Genomic DNA, 19,069 nt, shown 5'->3' with positions numbered 1-19,069 from the left:
ATTTCTTAAAGCTGTTTAGCAGAATTGGGGACTGTTTCTGATAAGCAAAATTTAAAAGGCAACCAGTCACAAACAACGTGCATTATGCAACAATTTGCTGGTTAGAAAATGCTTTTTATATCGAGTAATAAACCAAAAACTCAGGGTAAATAAAAATCAATTTGGAATAACGAAAAATTTACTTAAACAAGATTTGAACATCCAACCTCCAGCTTTACCAGCCGTTGCTCCACAGGGGTGAAGTCCCCGCTTCAAATTTTGTTCTACCATACATAATTCTGGAGGTGGTAGGTTCAAATCCTATTTTACTAAATTGTTCTTCGCTCTTCCAATATTACTTTCAAAATTGTTCAGTGCCAAGCAAGTTGATGTGCATAACAGCTTTATGAAATTGGGCGCATTGGTTTACCATTAGAATTAGCAGATTAATTAAAATGAAATTGAAAAAGATGCTTACAATATTTACAAATTTTAAAGAAATCCAATAATAGTTTCTCCCAATCTTGAATATACTCGGCTAATCATCATTCACAGCTGAGACGCTGAGTTGCAACACGGCTGTAAGGACACGGCTATGTGTTCGAGCCACAGCCATGCAAGGGTGCCTTTGGCAGCCAGCAATATCAATCCATTTATGACCACAGAAAACAGCCAGAAGCACAAAGAAAGACATATGTCATAAAAATATGTATTGTAGCTCTGCTGTAAACTTGATCACAAAATATGTATTGTAGCTCTGCTGTAAACTTGATCATCAAATATGCCTTTCTTAATATTCATGCATGACGTCACCATTCTGAACCCATTTTGGGTTAGAATTGTAACGTCATGCACGAATATTAAGAGCGTCGTATGTGGCTTACAACATCTTGAAAACTGATTACTCAATTGAATTATAAAAAATCTCTAAAGTTAATATGTACATATTTTTCTGTTTCAATTTTGCTATTGAATCATGGTGGAATCTGTTGCTTTATACATAGGGAGAGAGCCTTGCACTAGTTTCATCTACCTTGGTTGCTCTCAAATGAAACGTCCTTTCAATCACTTGAAGGCTTCTGCTGGTATCTTGCCTTCAGCCTGAAAAAAAAAATGAAAAAAAAAAATGTTTAACAGACAAATACTATCACTATTTTTTTTGAAGAGTACATTCATTTCCATGCTTGTAAATGTTACAATTTTCTTATTGTGCAAATTAGAGTAGGTAACAGTGTATTATGTGTACTTACATGTAGTTTGGTGAACTGCTCCCCAGCTTTACTGTAATCCCAATTATTCTCGGATAAACATCTGAAAAATAAAAACACACATAAATGTAAGATATTCATTTAAGATCATAAAGAAACTTTTAAGACAAACAAGTAAACAATGATAAAGAACAAGAACAAGCAAAAGGTGAGAACAAATTGATAGACATGTCTCCAAGTAGTTCGCACTGCAAGCAATTGTACATTTTCTAATGAAACAAAAGCTTACTGTGTTGTGAAAATACATACAAGTATTAGTTTCATACATACTTAATCTCATTTTGGTAAAGTGTGACACATTTTTCAAAAACACTCAGATAAAAATATCAAGTCAACTTACTGTGTTGAAAACTGAATATTCATTTTGGAATCTTTCATGAAACTGGCGATCATTTCTTGATGCTGTGACGTCAAGGTGCTGGCAATGTGCGCGGCCTCTGGAGGTACCCTCACTGGGCTTGGAGTTGGAGTAGGAGCAGGGGAAATAAACGCAGCCTACACAGACAAGACAACAAGGCATTGCATGGTGAGGTATCAATGTATATTAAGTTTGCAGAAACACCATGTGTACATTTAATAAGCCTGGACGATATCAACAATCATGATTGGTGATCTTTATACTTTTAATACGTTATACTAACACCAGCTGATCATCTTCTCGCCAAGTAAGTTTTTATGGTCAATAAGGTTTGGAGTCAGTACCAATCTATGACTATACCTTTAAGTTTAGCAGTCATGATATTTGGTCTTTGGAAAAATGTAGGAATATGTTATTGAGTACAAGGAATGACCTATTGCACACGTACACATGAAGTATGCTCTAATATACATTTCAAGCTATTTAATTACAATTTATCAGGTTTCTCCAAGGGCAAAACAAATCGGGGAAAAAAAAAACTGAAGTAGAAATAATGTCATGCCTGGTTTAGACAGGAAAAATTCACACTGCCCTTTCCATTGCTCTGACTTTACACAATTTCAGCTAGTAATGGAAGATTGCAAGTAGACTCTTATTTTTCATGGTGACTCGCAAGAATTTCAAAACCTACCTTCTGCTGAGCCTGTGTGGGATTCCTGATTGACAGATGATCGTTGATGATACATAACGTCGGTGGTTGCATTACAGCTAGAAAGGTGCGACTGAACGATATCAACTGGGAGGTGGACCTACTGGTGTTGACTGCAAGAAATGGTGGAAAAGAACAGAGTTTACATCGGCACAGAACGATGTATTACCACAAACGAGTAATTAATAAAAGGTGTGTGTGTGGCAAAGCGGTCAACTCTGGTGTTTCTGACCAACTGAGCGTGGGTTAGAGTCCTGGTTCTGAAGCAAGAACCCTTAGTTACAACTGCTCTGTTCTTTGGATGGGGCGTAAACATGTTGGTCCTGTGTATTGTGTTATGAACCCAGTGCAATACTCGTTAAGAGAAGGGGTCTGCCCACCAGGTGTAAGCACAAACAAAATGGCCTTCAATGTACGTTGTGAGGTTATGTGAATAAAAATGTAATAAAGAAATACATTCAAGTACCACACACTAAAAGAAAAACAAAGAAGAAATATGACAAAAATCTAGCGGTTGAAAGTATAAAAACTGTACTCACATTCTTTGAAGATCCCATGCACGGTAAAGCTCACAAGATTACCCTGTAGGATAAATAACAGAACAAATATAAACTATTGCACGCTATTCACACCATCTAAACATCTTAGTATGATGGCAAAAATCATGTTCATAAACTGGGTTTTAAGAAGGATTTTACGAAATAACACCAATGCAAATGATTCAAATCAATTAAAGTAATCGTACCTGAGCAAGGGATAGATCAACCTGGAACGAGTTGGTGTCATGCAGCGTCGGAGACATCTCATTCAAAAAGGCGACAACCGATAGCTTGGTATGCTTGAATAGCCTCAGTTCCTGACCTATACAGAGAGAAACCAAACAGAACACATAGCTTGAACTAGAGTAGGGTCATAGATGGGTTATGCTTATATAATGACAGAATGATAATGAAAGATACAATAAAAGTCACATGTGAAAGCTTCAGCTGAATTCAGTGTCTACTTGCTGAGAAATCAGTCAAGAACGTACAATCCATCAGCGTTAGGTGACAGCTGGTATCAACCACACCTCTCTGAAGAGTATCCTTTCTCAAAATAGTTTCTTATATCACCAGCTCGGTGCTTCTCACCAAGGAAGTTCTCCAATCAACAACCCTTCCTTTAAAGACACTGGACACTATTAGTAACTGTCAAAGACAAGTCTTCTTACTTGGTGTATCTCAAGATAGATGTAGGTGTATCTGCATAAAATACCAAACCTAAGGAAAAACACCCTTGTCACACGAAGTAGTCTGCTTTCAGATGCTTGATATTGGGACCTCAAAAATCTAATTCTGAGGTCTTGAAATCAAATTTGTGCAACGTTACTTCAGAGGGAGCCGTTTCTCACAATGTTTTATACTATCAACCTCTCCCCATTAATCGTAACCAGGTAAGGTTTTATGCTAATTATTATTTTGAGTAATTACCAATAGTGTCCCCTGCCTTTAACACGATTGAGGTCCAACCTTACTGAAATCAAACTGGTGTAAGAGTTACTTACTTGGCTCTTTTATTCTGAGGAGATTGCGGCTTATTGAAAAGTATTTCTTCAAGTAGGAGGGCCCGCCAGAAACAGCTTGAGTAGTCAATGAGAAACAGGACTGTGGGAAGAAAAGGAAAACCAACACAGATTCAAAGAAGTATCTGGTGGGAAGCATTTATAAAACTAGAACTAAGCAAAGGAAAAAAGGATTTGACAGGGGAAAACCTGTTTGTATTACCAAATTGTTGATTTTAAAGCTTGCTTCCAGAAATTATAAATTAATATGACTTTTTTAGAGTGAATTTAAGGTGTGGCATAAATTGGTCTCATAATTAAAAAATATTCAAAAACCTGTCTTAAAATGTATCTTTTTGTTTTAAGCGCCTTGAGTATATAACTGGTAAATAGGTGTGCTTGCTAAAAATGGTGTTCTTGAAATCAGAAACTTTTCTTGTCTCACTGCTAACAATCTGAATAGAAACATTTTCTAGGGAGAGACACCTAAATTGATTTTTTTTTTTTTCTAATTCAAGGGTACCGTTTTTAGCAGTATATTATTTAGAATAATGCGTAAAAAAAAAAAGAAGACAATTCTAACCTGCTCATGGTAAATCTCAATGAACTGTTGCCTGTCTCCAGAATCAAACACTGTGAAATATCTGGACAAAGAATAGGAGTTTAAAAGGTTTGTAGCTGCAGTCAAGTTGGAACACCACGCAATGTTATTGCAAAACAGTGTATCACCAACTGAAGACCCATGGTTAGCAAAAATCACACAAGTACCAATCCTGCAGACAAATATCTCAAGTACCAATCCTGCAGACAAATATCTCCTTCTTAAGTACATGTCATTACAGATTTTCTTTTAAACAACATCATTAAAGACTACCCAAATTAATGGTGTTATTTTCACATTTGAATGTGAAAACAAACTAATGAAAGATACACAATTTTTCGTTGTGTGATCAGGGCCCAATTTCATCAAGCAGACATCAAGCAGCAGGTGCTGCTTAGCAAAAACAAAAAGTTAGTTGGAAACCAGTGACAACAATGTAAACTTAACAAAATTTTGAGCGGTAACCTATTTCAAATAAGCTAGATTGGTCGATGCTTAGCAAATTTTTGTGCTCATAGCGTGACAACACATTGGGACCTGAAGCTATCTTCACTCCTTTTGTAACTTCCACATATTTTTGTTTTCAATTTCATCCAAGATGTTCCCTTTACAAAGGGAAAAATAACTGACCTTCCATCAGGAACAAAGTTCAAGTCTGGGAGACGTCAAATGTATACTCACTGGCTTATGAATTTATCCAGAATTTTCTTGATGGCCTCGTTGCCAAAGAAGCTGTGTTGAACCGGTGGGAGGACTGTTGGCGTTTCTAAGTCAAACGTGATAGGAGGCGGGAGCTCTTTACCATCCTAAAAGAAGTGTGGAAAATGTTTAAAAGGGCTGTGTTTTAATGATCAAAGCCAGCCTATAGCTGACATAAGACATTATGATCTCTCGTACAGGTGCGAGTTGCATCCACCTTTATGGGAGCAACATTTCTGTTTCAAATATAATAGTTAATACCATACTTTTATAGTTTTTGGCACATTTTCTATGGGCTGACATTTTAAGTAACAATTTCTGTAATAAAATAACACCACGAGGTTCACTTACTAGTCTCATCATCTTGGGGAAACATCTTCGAACAATACTGAAGAAATGTCCAGGAAAAATCATCACAATTGCAGACATCGAACAGGGATAAAAAGAGGTGGATTAGTTGTGAGCCTTATCATCATACTATCCCAACAAATTTCAACATTAAGAGATAAAATGAAGAATTCTTGTGTATTTGGGTTATTGAGCAAAACAGAGAGATTTAGGCAAAAACTTTTTCAATTTGTTTTCCCATCAAAAAGTATTTCTTTAACAACGTGAGATAAAACTTTGACAATATGGATGCATTAGATGTTAATCAACAAGGTCAAACTGCTGCATAGCAAATGCATTATAACAGCAGGGTGGCAGTCATACCGTTGTGAATAAGTTGTTGTTTTGACTGGTAACCCAATTAAGCAAAATTTGTTGTGCTGAACATAGTTTTGTAGTGCTGATGCGTCAACATTTTTAAGCACATTTCTGTGAAACAAATCAACCTTCAATATTTCCCCCGCTGTACTGACACAAAGGTACGTCAGTCTGGTAATATTTCAGAAATAAACAACTTGTATTATGTAGAAAAAGTGTGTGAACAAAACATGTGAATTAATGTATTCAACTCCACAACAATAAAACAGTTTGAATTGGCAGTTGTGTTACATGTATTAAGCAGGGGAAGAAAAATAGGAACATTTTCCTCTGGGCTTTTATTGCATAACAACCACACCGTTCCCCCTTCTTTTCATTGTTTGTTTAGGGAGTGTCAGCCTGCACCACCATTTATTGTTAGAGCTGCCAACATTTGCATCTTGCAAATCAGGAAGATTTTGCGCAATACTCAGGGAGATACTTGGAACTATTTCAACCTAATAGGGGAAAAGTTTCCAAAAATAGGGAGATTTTCAAGTTCATTAATCACAACATGGAAAGATTGCTTTATTTTCAGGGAACTTCCTGTCATGCCTGTAGTAGCATTAGGGAGAGTTGGCAGCTTTGAATTGTATGTGTATTGTTGTTGTTGTTGTTTTGTTGTTGTTGTTTTGTTTTTTTTTTGGGGGGGGGACTTACCTTTTTCACCTGAAACTCATGTTTCTACACTACAACTTACCACTTCAAGACAAGGTACATGTAAGGTAACATCTCAAGTGATATCAACAACATTCACAAAGAGGTGGATATGAAAGGGATGGAGTGGTACATGCCAGACATTTAATGCCACGGGAGGAATGTTACGAATATGTGCATAGAAAGTGACAGAGTAAAAGTGTGTTCTGTTGATCCATTTCATTTTATCACTGATGGATACTGTTCAAGTCCACAGTAAAAGGGTACATTGGATAGTCGGAACAGTGGTTTGCAGTCCAAATGAATGGATTTTGCTGTAAATACATCACAGGCACTATGATTCAAAGGCAGTTACATGTTAGGTTCAGATAGTATAATTTGTTTTAACTAATCATTGGAACTTTTGCGCGTAACTTGCATAGCCAGTACAGGCATTTATCAATTGCCCAGTACACTTTGTAATTCAGAATGTGTTATGGCCAGCCTGAATTGAAGAATATTTTTGAACGTGATCAGAAAGGGTTGGATTCAAGGAATTGCCGAGAAACTAAAACTTAATTGTTTTTTTTCTTTTAGGCATTCTTTCTACTAATTTTTGTTAGACGTTTGAATAAATTGATCAAGGCACCTTCAACAGGTTTAATGTCATTCTTAAGCATCAACGATGCAACATCTGCTCCTTCCTCATTCATGAGTTTATTCTAGAAGGTCATTTCAGAGGGGGTCATTCTCTAGAAAAAGTCGCACCACAGGGAGTGCATTAGCTTCATGGCTGAGCTGTGGTCCAGTAGTGTAGTAGTGGGTCCATCTGACCAAGGTTGGTGGCACGAGCTTCTTCTGGTACGCCTTGAGGTCCCTGCAGCCTGGCTTAGGTTGCCTACCCATAGTCAGGTCTTACCCGTCATAGGCAAGCAGGTCTCAAGGGTTTTTGTATATATGACGTTCTTAAATCATAATCAGCTCTCCTCTGTCGTTCAGCAATCTGCAGCATGTTTTCTGTAGCATGTTTTCTGAAGCAGGAATTTTTTTCCCGCTTTTTCATGAACAAATGCACCCCTGGGTTCGACATCAACCTCCGTAAAGGTTTCACCAGTTGGTTCTTGAAGTACCAGGAAAGCTCAATGTGAGACATTCATGTCGTTCCATTTTGGTGAACCACAGAAAAACAATATCCTCTCTGGTATGACTTGATGTTTGTCTCGGCTTTCTAATCCTTTGACATTATAGTGCCAATGTTTGGCTTCAAGAGGAAAATGTTCACTGCTTGAAAAACACATGAACTGGGCACCACAACGTGCCACTTTTTATTTCTGTGAAGGTGCCCGAGTAAAAGGGTTATCAATCATGTAATGTGCTGTACAATGAGGCTTGATGGACAGCCATATCATTTGCATTGTTGTCAACTAACCAACAATAGTTTCTTAAGAAAGGAAAGAAATGGCTTCACGACCATTTGTAATAATTTTATTTATTTATAGCATCCTTTTCGTCTGTTAACCTTTTCCCATAGTAAGACCTAACTTGTTTCCCCCAACAACCATTAGATCAAAGCAATTTTGACTGTAACTGAACAGTATCTCAATGCAGTAATAATTTATGAAATGATCAACAGCGAAGGAAAAAAAAACAGCCAAACAATCAATGTTTTGATGAAACAGGAGAAGAAACTATTTTATCAGATGGAATGTTAATTTTTCTAGCAAATGGGAAAAAGGGTAAAGCACATGTGAGGAAGGTTAAAATAACAAGAAACTGCAAAATAAAAATAAAATAAAAAAAAAACCAATGGGAAAAAAACAGAGATGGAAAACAAAACCAAACAAGGCAAACACTATGCCAGCGGAACACGATAACACTGGTCAATAAAAAACTACATGCCAGCGATAATGACGATGGGTACAAAAAATTAACAAAGAGATTATCAGTCAAGACAGGTACATTAATCAGGGATTAAGACACTGTACAGGATTTGAACCAGCCTCATACCATCAGGTGAAGTGGTCAAACATCTGCGCTAGAATTTGAAAGTCTGGGGTTTGAATCATACTGGTCAGGCGTTTGAATCCTACTTAAGTACCTTTGGATACAGTTTCTTATTGTATCAAGGTGTGGCGCAAACCCTAAAACATAGTTTGTGGTTTGTCATCTATCCAAAAGTTACATCAGCAATTGATCTAGAATTTGAAACTCTGGGGTTCAAATCCTATTCAAAGTACATAGTGAATTACCGGGCATTGGTTACTAATTGTACATTGGTGTGGGACAAACCCAAAACAAGTTGTGTGCTTTGTTTCCAATCCAATAGTTACATCAGTAAAAATTGATCAAAACCAAATAGTTTAAGATCAATACTATGTTCTTTAAAGGTTCAGGGAGACTGCACTCTCAAAAAGAAATTTCCAATTCTCCCTTGAAAGAAATATCACCATTCACAGTCTGATACAGAATATGAATGAACAACTTATTTGAGAAATACACACTAAAGACAAACCTACTCCAAAGGTCACAGACTTCAAGGGGAACAGAAAGTAGCTACACTAATGTGCTTAAACTAACCAATGTTCCAGTGAGCACTGCACGACTTCACAATGATACCACAAACGTGCAAGAGTGCCCTGGCAGTGTAAATGTGACACAGTCTACAGGGTTATATGAATCAGATCCCTCCACCCCACCCCAAAACATCACTAGGTTCTTGTGAATGAGTAGTTTTTTAACTGGAGTTTTCACTTCCGAGACGCTAACTACCCCATTCACTGTTATCTGACAAAAACTCAACTACTTGTCCTCAAGGTTTGAGCCAGGATTTGGTAACAAGGTGTCAAAAATTGCTGGGAATTCTAAAACTGGGTGTCCAAATTTGATCACTTACAATACATTTATATGTAAATGACACAAAAGACAGCCAGACACCCCTCTGACTAAAACTATGCTTCCCGTCTTACAGTAACATGAAATCTGTGCTACTTGGCACAGTTTTTTTTTCCAGCAAGTGAAGCAGTAGGTTCGTCATGACCGCTCACAGGACGCATAAGGTCACATAATTGCCCGTTTGGGTGGACAATCACAGGTTAGCATGGTTTACCTGGTGTAGTTGGACCTCTGAACTATCGGATTATCTTCCAGAATCAAATCCTCCAGGGGGAAATCCTTGATGTTCTCTAGATCGGCTTCACCACGCATCTTATGGAGGAAAGAGGAATGAGAAATGTCAGCTTTTTTTTTCCTGAAGTCAGACATTTTAAGTCAACAACTAGAAAAAACCACTTCACTTAGTTTCATAAACTACGGAACTTACCACGTTCTTAGCAAGGTTTAAACTTCGTAAACTGGTAGCTTTCTCGGCCAACTTGGAAAATATGGTTAAGCTGTAGAGTTTGTTGTTACTGAGATCTATGGACAGAACCTGTGCAAAGATAACAAACAAAAACCAAAGTAAATCAAAGTTGTGATAGGTGTTAATTAGCTCTATGGAATAGGCCTCACAAGCCTGTATGCTTCGTTTTTGAAAAGGCGAGGGCACCAAGGCATTGCCTCCTTGGTAAAGGGCACCCTATGATGAAAATTGTAAATTTATACAAGAGAGCATTTCAAGGGCACCAAGGCAATGAACACCCCCAGGGGGTATTGAGGCAATTGCCTTTGTTGACTCCTTGAAATATCAGACCTGGCCTCAATCACCTCTAGGGGTTAAAGAGGAACAACCTTCTGCTGAAGAACTAAACTTACTGTCATCGTCATGAGCCGCTTCAAGCTCAAAAACTTAAAGCCATAACCCTTACCTTTAAAGAAGAACTAGTCAAGTGCTTTTCCTATTGGCTTCTGGTGATCATTGCTGCAAATGTGTTTTACGTGGCTAACTATGGCAAATGATTACCATAATTTGAAAGCTTTACTCACCTCTGGTATATTCTCTGAAATGATCATAACTACTGTTTCCATGACCTGAGGTCGATTGAGCACATTATTGACTCCTTTACTTTTAAGACCTGAAAATTAAAAAAATAGAATCTTGGAGTAAGAAAAAAAGGGTTGCATTTGGACGAGAAAATGTGAAAATCAATCCAAGGCTGTGTTCTATTTTTCCATTTTTAGATCCTCAATTGAATGAAAAAGGTTGGGTTATTTTACTAAATATTTATAAATAGTCTTACATGGCGCATGTATATACAAATAAGGTACTCAAGAACAGAAACAGAGTCTTCCTTGAAGGCTAAATAGCCTTCGAGAAAGACTCTGCAAGGGTCGAACCGAATAAATGGTGTGGACACTTGGGAGACAGTTGAGAGACTTGGTTGATGCGTTGATTTGGTTGATCAGCTTACCTTGATCTTGTATTAGTTGACTGAGATTAAGTGATTTGGTGGATGGGTCGTAGCGATCACTCAAGCAAACCTTCATTGCTTCAACAGAGTCCTCATCTAGCTTGTTATTAGGAGGTCTACTCGGCCTACACACCACGATAATCTACATCAAGAAGATGTCAACTTCAATTATCTTTGACTTTGGTGGATTTAATGGTATTTGAAGCTTTGCATGGTGTGAATAATAAAAAGTAACTAGAAATACTTAAAAGTTAACTTGCGGGTACAACCATGTATAAGATCTCTTTGTAGGGAGTGTTGGCTCTGAAAAGAGCCGGTATGGTCTTGGGGTTTCAAACAGTATACTCTGCTCATCTTCAGGAGAATACTGGACTGCCGGTGGTGATGTTGCTTCAGTAGCGCTTGACGGATGTACATTTGGTGGATTTGATTCATTGGCACTTATATATATATATCTTTTCACAGCTACATTTTGTCGGTTCAGTGCTATATGGTAATTACTTCAAATTTCATACTCATGATGATCATAAGGTCATTAAATGAAAAATGCGTACAAAATTTGAAGAAAACAAATCAAAATCAACAAACAAATGTTTTGCTTAGGAAATGAAAGTTTTTTGCCAAACGAATACTTTGAAGACAACTCTTGTTCAACAAACTCCATTTTTCCAAGATACGGAAAAGCAATTTCATTAAGTCTATACAAACTGCACAAATGACCTAATGTAGTCCAGAACTGTTTTCACAACATGTAAGACTGTTACTACACACAAACTTACACAATTTTAAAAACGCCTCCACCCTCCTTTGCCCATTTTGATTGTGAACAAATCTGTCTAAAATACCTTATGTCCCGTCTTTGAGGTGATTCTTCCGCTGAGACTCCGAAGAGCATTTCCTGTTTCAATGTCATCGACGTAGAACACCGCCATCTCTCCTTCAAGATGAAACTGGTTTAATGAAAGAAAATAAGAAAAGTTTAATTCTAGTATTACCGAGGCATCAATAAGCCTAACTGTAGAGTCTGGGGTCTTATATCATAGACCCACTTAAGCAGAAAATATTGCCTTACAAATTTTTGGAACAAACAACTTCAAACACACCAGACGACATGTATCAATCAACTTCCTTTCTGGACTGACTTACCTCCAGAGGTATAAAGGGGACTCTACAAATGTTCTGCAACGATCTCAGCAACCAATCCTTCTCAACTTTCCTTCCATGTGGTATCTAAGTAGGACAACAACAAAAGACATGAAAACAACAATGTGGCGTGGCCCTTCCGTGGCAAAACAATCCAACTCAAAAAAATTACATTTTTGTACGTCACACACCCTTGTTGTTAATATCTGGTACATAAAATATTTAAGAGAGTTTGTAAAGTGGCGTACCGTTATCTTAGACCATGTCAAGGCTCTTTTGCCTTGTCTCCCTATTTTGTCAGTATCTTTGTTTGGGGGTACCAGTCAGAAGCCATACAACCCTTAGTTGCTAATTAGCCAAGGATCACACCCTTGTGGTTTAGTTTTTGCTACATAAAATACTTGTGAGAGAGTATATATAAAGTGACGTACCGTGATCTTAGACCATGTCAAGGCCCCTTTGCCTCGTCCACTTTGACGACTACCAGAGCCTCCTCTGCTTCCCTGATTGATTGGAAGACCTAGTCTGGACATGGATCCACCATCCGATCTATTTTGACTGCCACTCCGGTTGTCTCGGTCTCTACCACGGTTGCCTCCTCTCCTGTTGTTGTTTGAGCGTCCATATGGATTGCTGCATGGCAATAAAAATACAAGACCAAATAAAAAGTCATAGACTAATGGCATTTGGTTAACAATAAAATTATATCAAAAATATATGTACAAGTTTACATGAAAAGACAATAATGTTCTCCCTGAAAAGTGGTCCGCTAGCCAAATTCCTTTTAAAACACCCGAGGAACAGTCAGAATTCTCTCCAAGTCATCCAGCTGGCTAGCTCAGAGTTGAAAAATATCCTTATTTCATTTGAAAGACTGACTAGTGGAAAAGCCAAAAGACTAGTAAAATGAAAAGCTAATTCTTCATATTGGAACCCAGAGGTCATATAGACGGATTGCAATATGCGTCATCAACCGCCATCTTTGATGTATTACCAAGGAACAAGTGCACGCGTGTACTTGTTCACTTGATCATTTACATATTGCATGCTCATTTATTGCATTATCAGTTAAAAACATCAACAATTTGTGCTTGACTGTATCCAGGGGTGACATGGGTGAGAGCCATTGTTGACAAAAACGTCTAAAACTAGGATCAACATTTTTTGAGGTATGTTGAAATGATGGCATTTACACCTTTTGGTAAACCTATTGAAATTTATATATCACAGAGTTTTAGGAAAAGTCTCCTCAACACTAGAGAAGTAGATCAAAGAGCAAGATTTCTTAACTCAAAATGTCTAATTTCAGATAAAACAAAACTCTGGAATTTCTCATCTCTGTCTCCTTCACCAGGCTGACTAAAAAAGTCTGAATTCAGATGAAAGTCTGAATCTACTTACAATCTTTGACTAGGTCCAGCATCATGATCTCCCATCATGACATCCCCATCATCATCTTGTAGTCTGGAGCGAGGATTGGGACCTTGGTTGTTTCCTCCATCATTCCCTCCTCCGCCTCCTCCTCCTCTTCCTCTTCTTGGACCCTTCCCTCCTCGCCATTTCCCCCCATAACTCCCTCCGCCACTTCCTCCACCACCACCGTTATCTCTACCCCCGCTAAAAGAAAGAAAAAACAGCGAAAGGATTCATTTAAAAAATAATGGATTTTCAAGAATAAAATAAACTATTTACCAATCAAGTGTCAATACATGAGGAGGTTTTGTGGGTAAAGTGAATGATGAAATTAATATTTATTTGTAATGATGACTTTGTAAGAAAAGGATCCAGATTGACGTGTTTAAACCTGGCTAGATGAATATACAATGTAGTTGGTCTTGGCTCTATTTGGTGTAAAACCGTGTGTCTCTTTATAAAATGTTGTCAGTCTGAGTTTGGTTTACCCTCTGTTTGATGACGCTCCTCTTCCGCCTCTCCTGCCTCTTCCTCCTCTCCAATTGTCACCGTCTGACCCCGAGTGACCTCCCCTCCAGTTTGAATTTCCACCATCGTCTCGTCGCCTGTCATCTTGAGCCCGATCGTCATGACCTGGAAAAATAAGAGCATTCCAAAGCTAACAATAAAGTGTTCCTCCTACCCTTCCTAGTTTACAATACAACCAACAAAATTTAACTTCCCATGTCAAGCAATGTTCAGATGTTGCCATGGTTGCCCTACAAAATCACCACACATTGATTCCCATTACATTAGCAAGCCACTAGAAAGCAGCCATGCATCACTTTGCGGGTCCTACTAAAAGCCGACAACTCGTCCAGAGCGCCGACAACTCGCCGCCAACAAGTTGCAGACACCTTAATAACAGCAAACTAACCAACGGTTTATTAAAACAATGTGCACTATTTTATATTAACATAAATACAACGGCTTTACTTCACAAAAAGTAGTAGTTTTTTACACGAAAAAAAACCGAACTTACGCAGAGCGCGGTTGGACGCCATCTTGGCCTCCAACCCGTGTTGCGACCATTCCATTATGATACAGGGGTGAGATGAATTAGCACTTCCATAACAACAGAGGGCGGGCGTCCTGTGAAAATAACACTGTGTGTGCACGCAGCAGTTCAGAGATGGCACATTGTTGTGTGTGAGTGTGTGTGGATTTGTAAATGATTTGTAAGTACCTGACAATTTTTGATACATAAATTCTTGATTAGTTAAATGTTTAATTTAATCCCCCTAGAGTCCTAGACTAGCTAGAACAGTGCAGAATATTTTTTTCTTTAACATAACTGTGCATCTATTTTTTTTTATATAAAATACTTTATAGTTTTTTTTTCTTTTTTTCTTTTATTTGGGGGGGGGGGGGATAAGATAGAATTTGAAAATACCTTTAATTAAACTGGATAAGACTTGTGGGCCAGGTGGAGAATGCAATTTGTTTCTCAGTTGAGTTATTTAAAGATTCTATTAATATTTTTACTTTTCCACTTTTTTATTTTATTTTTTTAAATTTTTAATTTTTTAAATAAATATTACTTTCTTACCACTTAATTTGACAGCATTCAATAGTTTGGCATTTCCAGCTGAGTGCTTGTCATGGTAAGACAAAAACTTGAGAAAGTGCTTCTGTCTCGCACTGTCAGTTTTACATGACTAGATAACAAAACAAGACTATGGCCTATGGGGTGGATGGAGAATCCAATCTTGTTTCCCAGTTGATTTATTTGAAGATTATTTATTACTTACATTACCTATTTTTGTTTGATTTATTTCAAGGGCTTTCACAATATTGTGGAAAGAGTTACCAACAGGTGAGATCCTTGTCGTGTATAGACTATTTTAATAGTATTAATACTATTTTGTTTATTCGTCGGCTATTTGATTTAGGGCTTTCAAAGCTGGTGGGGGTGGGGGCACATACAATATACACTTGAAAATCCACTCAAATTAATTTTGTAATTGTTTTATTGTAATTTAATATCTTTTTTTTTCTAATCAAAAATAGAAGCAAATTAGTTACATGGAGCGTTATCAAATTCAACAATTAGATTATAGCCAATTTGAGAAGTAATCTTAAAAATTATACCCGTAGTATATATAAGTTAACTAAGTGAAATAAAAGGATAGATGAATCCACTTCGAGAACTAAGTTGGCAACAATTGAAATGTAAAAGTTTATGGAATTAGATTTTTTCATTAATTCACTTCACACAGAATTAGATATAAATACAATTCCTTAATACAAGTAACCTTAAACATAGCAGTACATATAAGTTAGCAATGATTGAAATAAAATAGTTAATATTGTTAATATTTATTTTCTTTGACAGCATTCAATGCTGAAGACAATGCACAAGGACCCGTGGCGTGTCTAGTGAGAAAAAGAAACAGTTTTGCCATTTCTGATTTAGCCAACTTGAGAAGTAATCTACACAACATATCACAGATTTTTCAAGACCTTAAACATAGTAGTATATAAGTTAACAATGATTCAAATAAAATAGTACATACTATCGCAATGCACTTTGAGAACTAATCTTCATCATTATTAATTCAACACATCATTTAACATTGTTAATATTTATTTTCTTTGACAGCATTCAATGCTGAAGACAATGCACAAGGACCCATGGCATGTCTAGTGATAAAAAGAAACAGTTTTGGCATTTCTGATTTAGCCAACTTGAGAAGTAATCTACACAACATATCATATTGGAACCGCCCGAATGCAAGCACAGAACGATGAAGAATATAGTGTACTTATAAATTAATCTGAAACCGTGGTGAATTTGTATAACACAGTTTGGTTTTACGACATTTTATTTACCATTATTTAAAACAGAATTAGGCCTATAGACAAACTTTTTGTTTTGCACCGGGCGAAACAGCACTGTTGGTGTATTGCTATCGATTAGGTTTTCTTTAGATCATCAATAGCTTTCCTGGGGAAAGAATCTTAATTATACAAGGTCAGTGATTGATGTCGGCTTCATGGTCACACGGCGTAGTTTGTTCACTAAAGTGGTTTCGGCCAATCAAAGTGCTTCAATGAGCTCCTATAGTTAATCATGATTGACGGGACGGATGATGTTGATGCCACTCTGACAGCTGTCAATGGCTCGCTGATTTCTTCATGTTCAGATTTCAAAGTGTTTTATATTAATTTGAGCTGGTTGAAGTCTTAAGCGTCATCCAAGTCATAGTTAAAATAAGATTTATTATAGTCATTACATGAAAACCTTCGCATATCGTATTTCCACCAATGCTAAGTTTCAAATGATTTTAAAATGGCTTTCTTTATGCGTGAGGGACGGACATCAATGAATTGGAAATAGATGTTCTTTACATTTTTATATTAATTATTGTGTTCAAACTTGAAAGTTGTATCAAATATTTGTCAGTAGTTATAGGAACGGATGTCACAGTAACAAAATTATAGCAAAAAAGGTATAAGCTGGATATTTTTACAACTATTATAAGACCCGTTAATATAAGTTTTGGGGTTATGTGACTGCCGTCCCTTACTTTTTAACATTAAACTAGGAACCACAAGGTATTAATTAATGCATGACTTGTGGTATTCATTTCTGGAAAGCTGATGAAGTCTGCCAATAGCGAGTTCTTTTTAAGAAATGTGAGTTGAGTAAATATAGGAGGACAAAGGTTGTATTTGGTCCGTGAGGGAACGGAAAATTACACACCAATGTGGGTTGACAAAATATACGTCGAATGGTAATATCCTAAAATAATTTTAAAAGTATTAATACCTCCATTGTGTGAAATATGTAACACCAACAAGAATGTTTTCACGTTAAAAAAATATTGAATTACTTGTGCTGGGAAACGTGCATGCAATTTTCAACAACCTGGTCTACCTTATCGAGCATCATTATTTATTTTATTTTTATGTATTTTTTTGTTAAAAAGATGGATATTTCTCTGTTAGTTGAAGTATTGTTTAATTTATTTCAGAAGTTTTATCGGAAGATCAGCAGTAATCATAAAGTTTACCGTTTTTTAGCTGCTCTTTCACATGCAATTTTCTTGTCTCCTATAATTTTTCTGTGACTCTGAGAAATTGATAACATTAATAAAATAAATTTCACAAATTGGATGTAAAATTAATAAAATAAATTTCACATATTGGATGTAGGCTAAGTTTTTTTATTGTTAATAATAAACATCAACATCCCTATCTTAATCATGTCACGAATGAGGCGAGGATAAATCTAGTTACCATAAAACCGGGCCGATGCCCACCCCCCCCCCCCCCCCCGATCTTGTGTCACCCCTCTATCATAATGGAATGGTCGCAAAACAGGTTGTAGGCCAAGATGGCGTCCAACCGCACTCCGCGGAAGTTCGCTTTTTTTCCGGGTAAAAAACTACGACTTTTCGTGAAGTAAAGCCGTTGTATTTATGTTAATATAAAATAGTGCACATAGTTTTAATAAACCGTTGGTTTGTTTGCTGGTTTTAAGGTGTCTGCAACTTGTTGGCGGCGAGTTGTCGGCGCTCTGGACGAGTTGTCGGCTTTAAGTAGGACCGCATTTTGCTGATCTCCTAACCCTCCGGTCGGCCTGGCGGCCGTCGGGAGGAGGGTTACGTTATCGCAACTACGACATCATGGACATTTTCCCTTTGCGTGTAATCCCGATTTACAGCCTTTTCCGGGTACAACATAGAAGAAGCTACTAGAAAAAGTAGAAGTAGAACTAGGAGAAGAACATCATCTATTCTTTCTTATTTTTAATTTTTTTAAAGTTAACTCAAAAATCAAAAAAGTTGTCCATGTTTCATTTTCAACAAAAAGACTCACCGTAAAACTGCTGACTCCGACCACCACCATCTCTGCCACCACCACTCCCAGATCTAAAATTATCTTTACGATTATTACCTCTTGACATCTTTACAACAATTTCTTCACCAACGAGAGTAAGAAACCCTTACTTTCGCTGAAATAAACGACAACTTTACGGTTATGTCGCCTCTTCCTCGTGTGACAAAAAAAAGATGGCTCAACTTGGACATTAGTTTGACGTATGAACTGGACTCCTACGTATAGGAACTCACACCTTTACACATGTCCTTGAATGGAGTGACGCAGGGATCCTGACTATTCAAACCAGTCCGCTTATTACCAAAAGAGGGCGCTATAACAGATGACCGGTAGTATACAAAAATAGGCATTATGTCAATATCTTATATTATCAACTTCTTATGATTGATGTTTACGAATAAAAACTCTCCAAAATAAACAATTTGTAAGGTTCGAATTCAAGCAAATTAAAGATGCTTGTTATATATTGCAGACTCAGAAAAAAAAGGTGACACAATCTCTCTTTCTTTATTCTGGAAATGACTTGGTTTTAATTATTTTTTCTACCATTGTCAAGTAACTTCAATATTACAACCCAATTCTTCTTGCAGACATTGAGCATGATTGACACATCACTAAGTGCAATATTTTACCCTTTTAATTCCAATATGAATGCCTCTGAACTTTGGCAGTATTGCAATAGACGAAAGACCCCTTGCATTTTGCATATATGACGTCGTCACAAGACCAAAATGGATGATCTTTGGAGC

At 37.1% G+C, this 19,069-nt stretch overlaps 1 protein-coding gene across 1 annotated transcript; it reads right to left on the bottom strand.

Annotated features, from left to right (window-relative positions):
- Positions 1-18,757, bottom strand: LOC117298859 (nuclear RNA export factor 1-like). The gene is made up of 20 exons (XM_033782218.1): positions 18,300-18,757; positions 13,925-14,069; positions 13,425-13,640; positions 12,455-12,656; positions 12,027-12,110; positions 11,726-11,830; positions 10,881-11,022; positions 10,456-10,544; positions 9,854-9,961; positions 9,641-9,738; positions 5,506-5,542; positions 5,137-5,261; positions 4,438-4,498; positions 3,858-3,957; positions 3,060-3,175; positions 2,854-2,896; positions 2,297-2,427; positions 1,588-1,742; positions 1,230-1,290; positions 1-1,080 (listed from the first exon to the last, which is right to left on the bottom strand). Exons 1-20 carry the CDS (start codon positions 18,385-18,387, stop codon positions 1,045-1,047), a joined length of 2,142 nt encoding a protein of 713 aa, XP_033638109.1. The 5' UTR covers positions 18,388-18,757; the 3' UTR covers positions 1-1,044.
- Positions 18,758-19,069: the final 312 nt, after the last annotated feature.

This window comes from Asterias rubens, chromosome 1, assembly GCF_902459465.1.
Source record: "Asterias rubens chromosome 1, eAstRub1.3, whole genome shotgun sequence".
Taxonomy (NCBI): domain Eukaryota; kingdom Metazoa; phylum Echinodermata; class Asteroidea; order Forcipulatida; family Asteriidae; genus Asterias; species Asterias rubens.
This window is presented reverse-complemented; position numbering and strand designations above follow the sequence as displayed.

Bases quoted from the DNA above. Each gene is read 5' to 3' on its own strand.
- LOC117298859 (XM_033782218.1), bottom strand. From the start codon at position 18,387: ATGTCAAGAGGTAATAATCGTAAAGATAATTTTAGATCTGGGAGTGGT. The intron at 4,499-5,136 runs GTGAGTATACAT...TTCTTTGTCCAG, and splicing joins CTGGATAAATTCATAAGCCA to ATATTTCACAGTGTTTGATT. The intron at 2,897-3,059 runs GTACGATTACTT...TTTATCCTACAG, and splicing joins TTGATCTATCCCTTGCTCAG to GGTAATCTTGTGAGCTTTAC.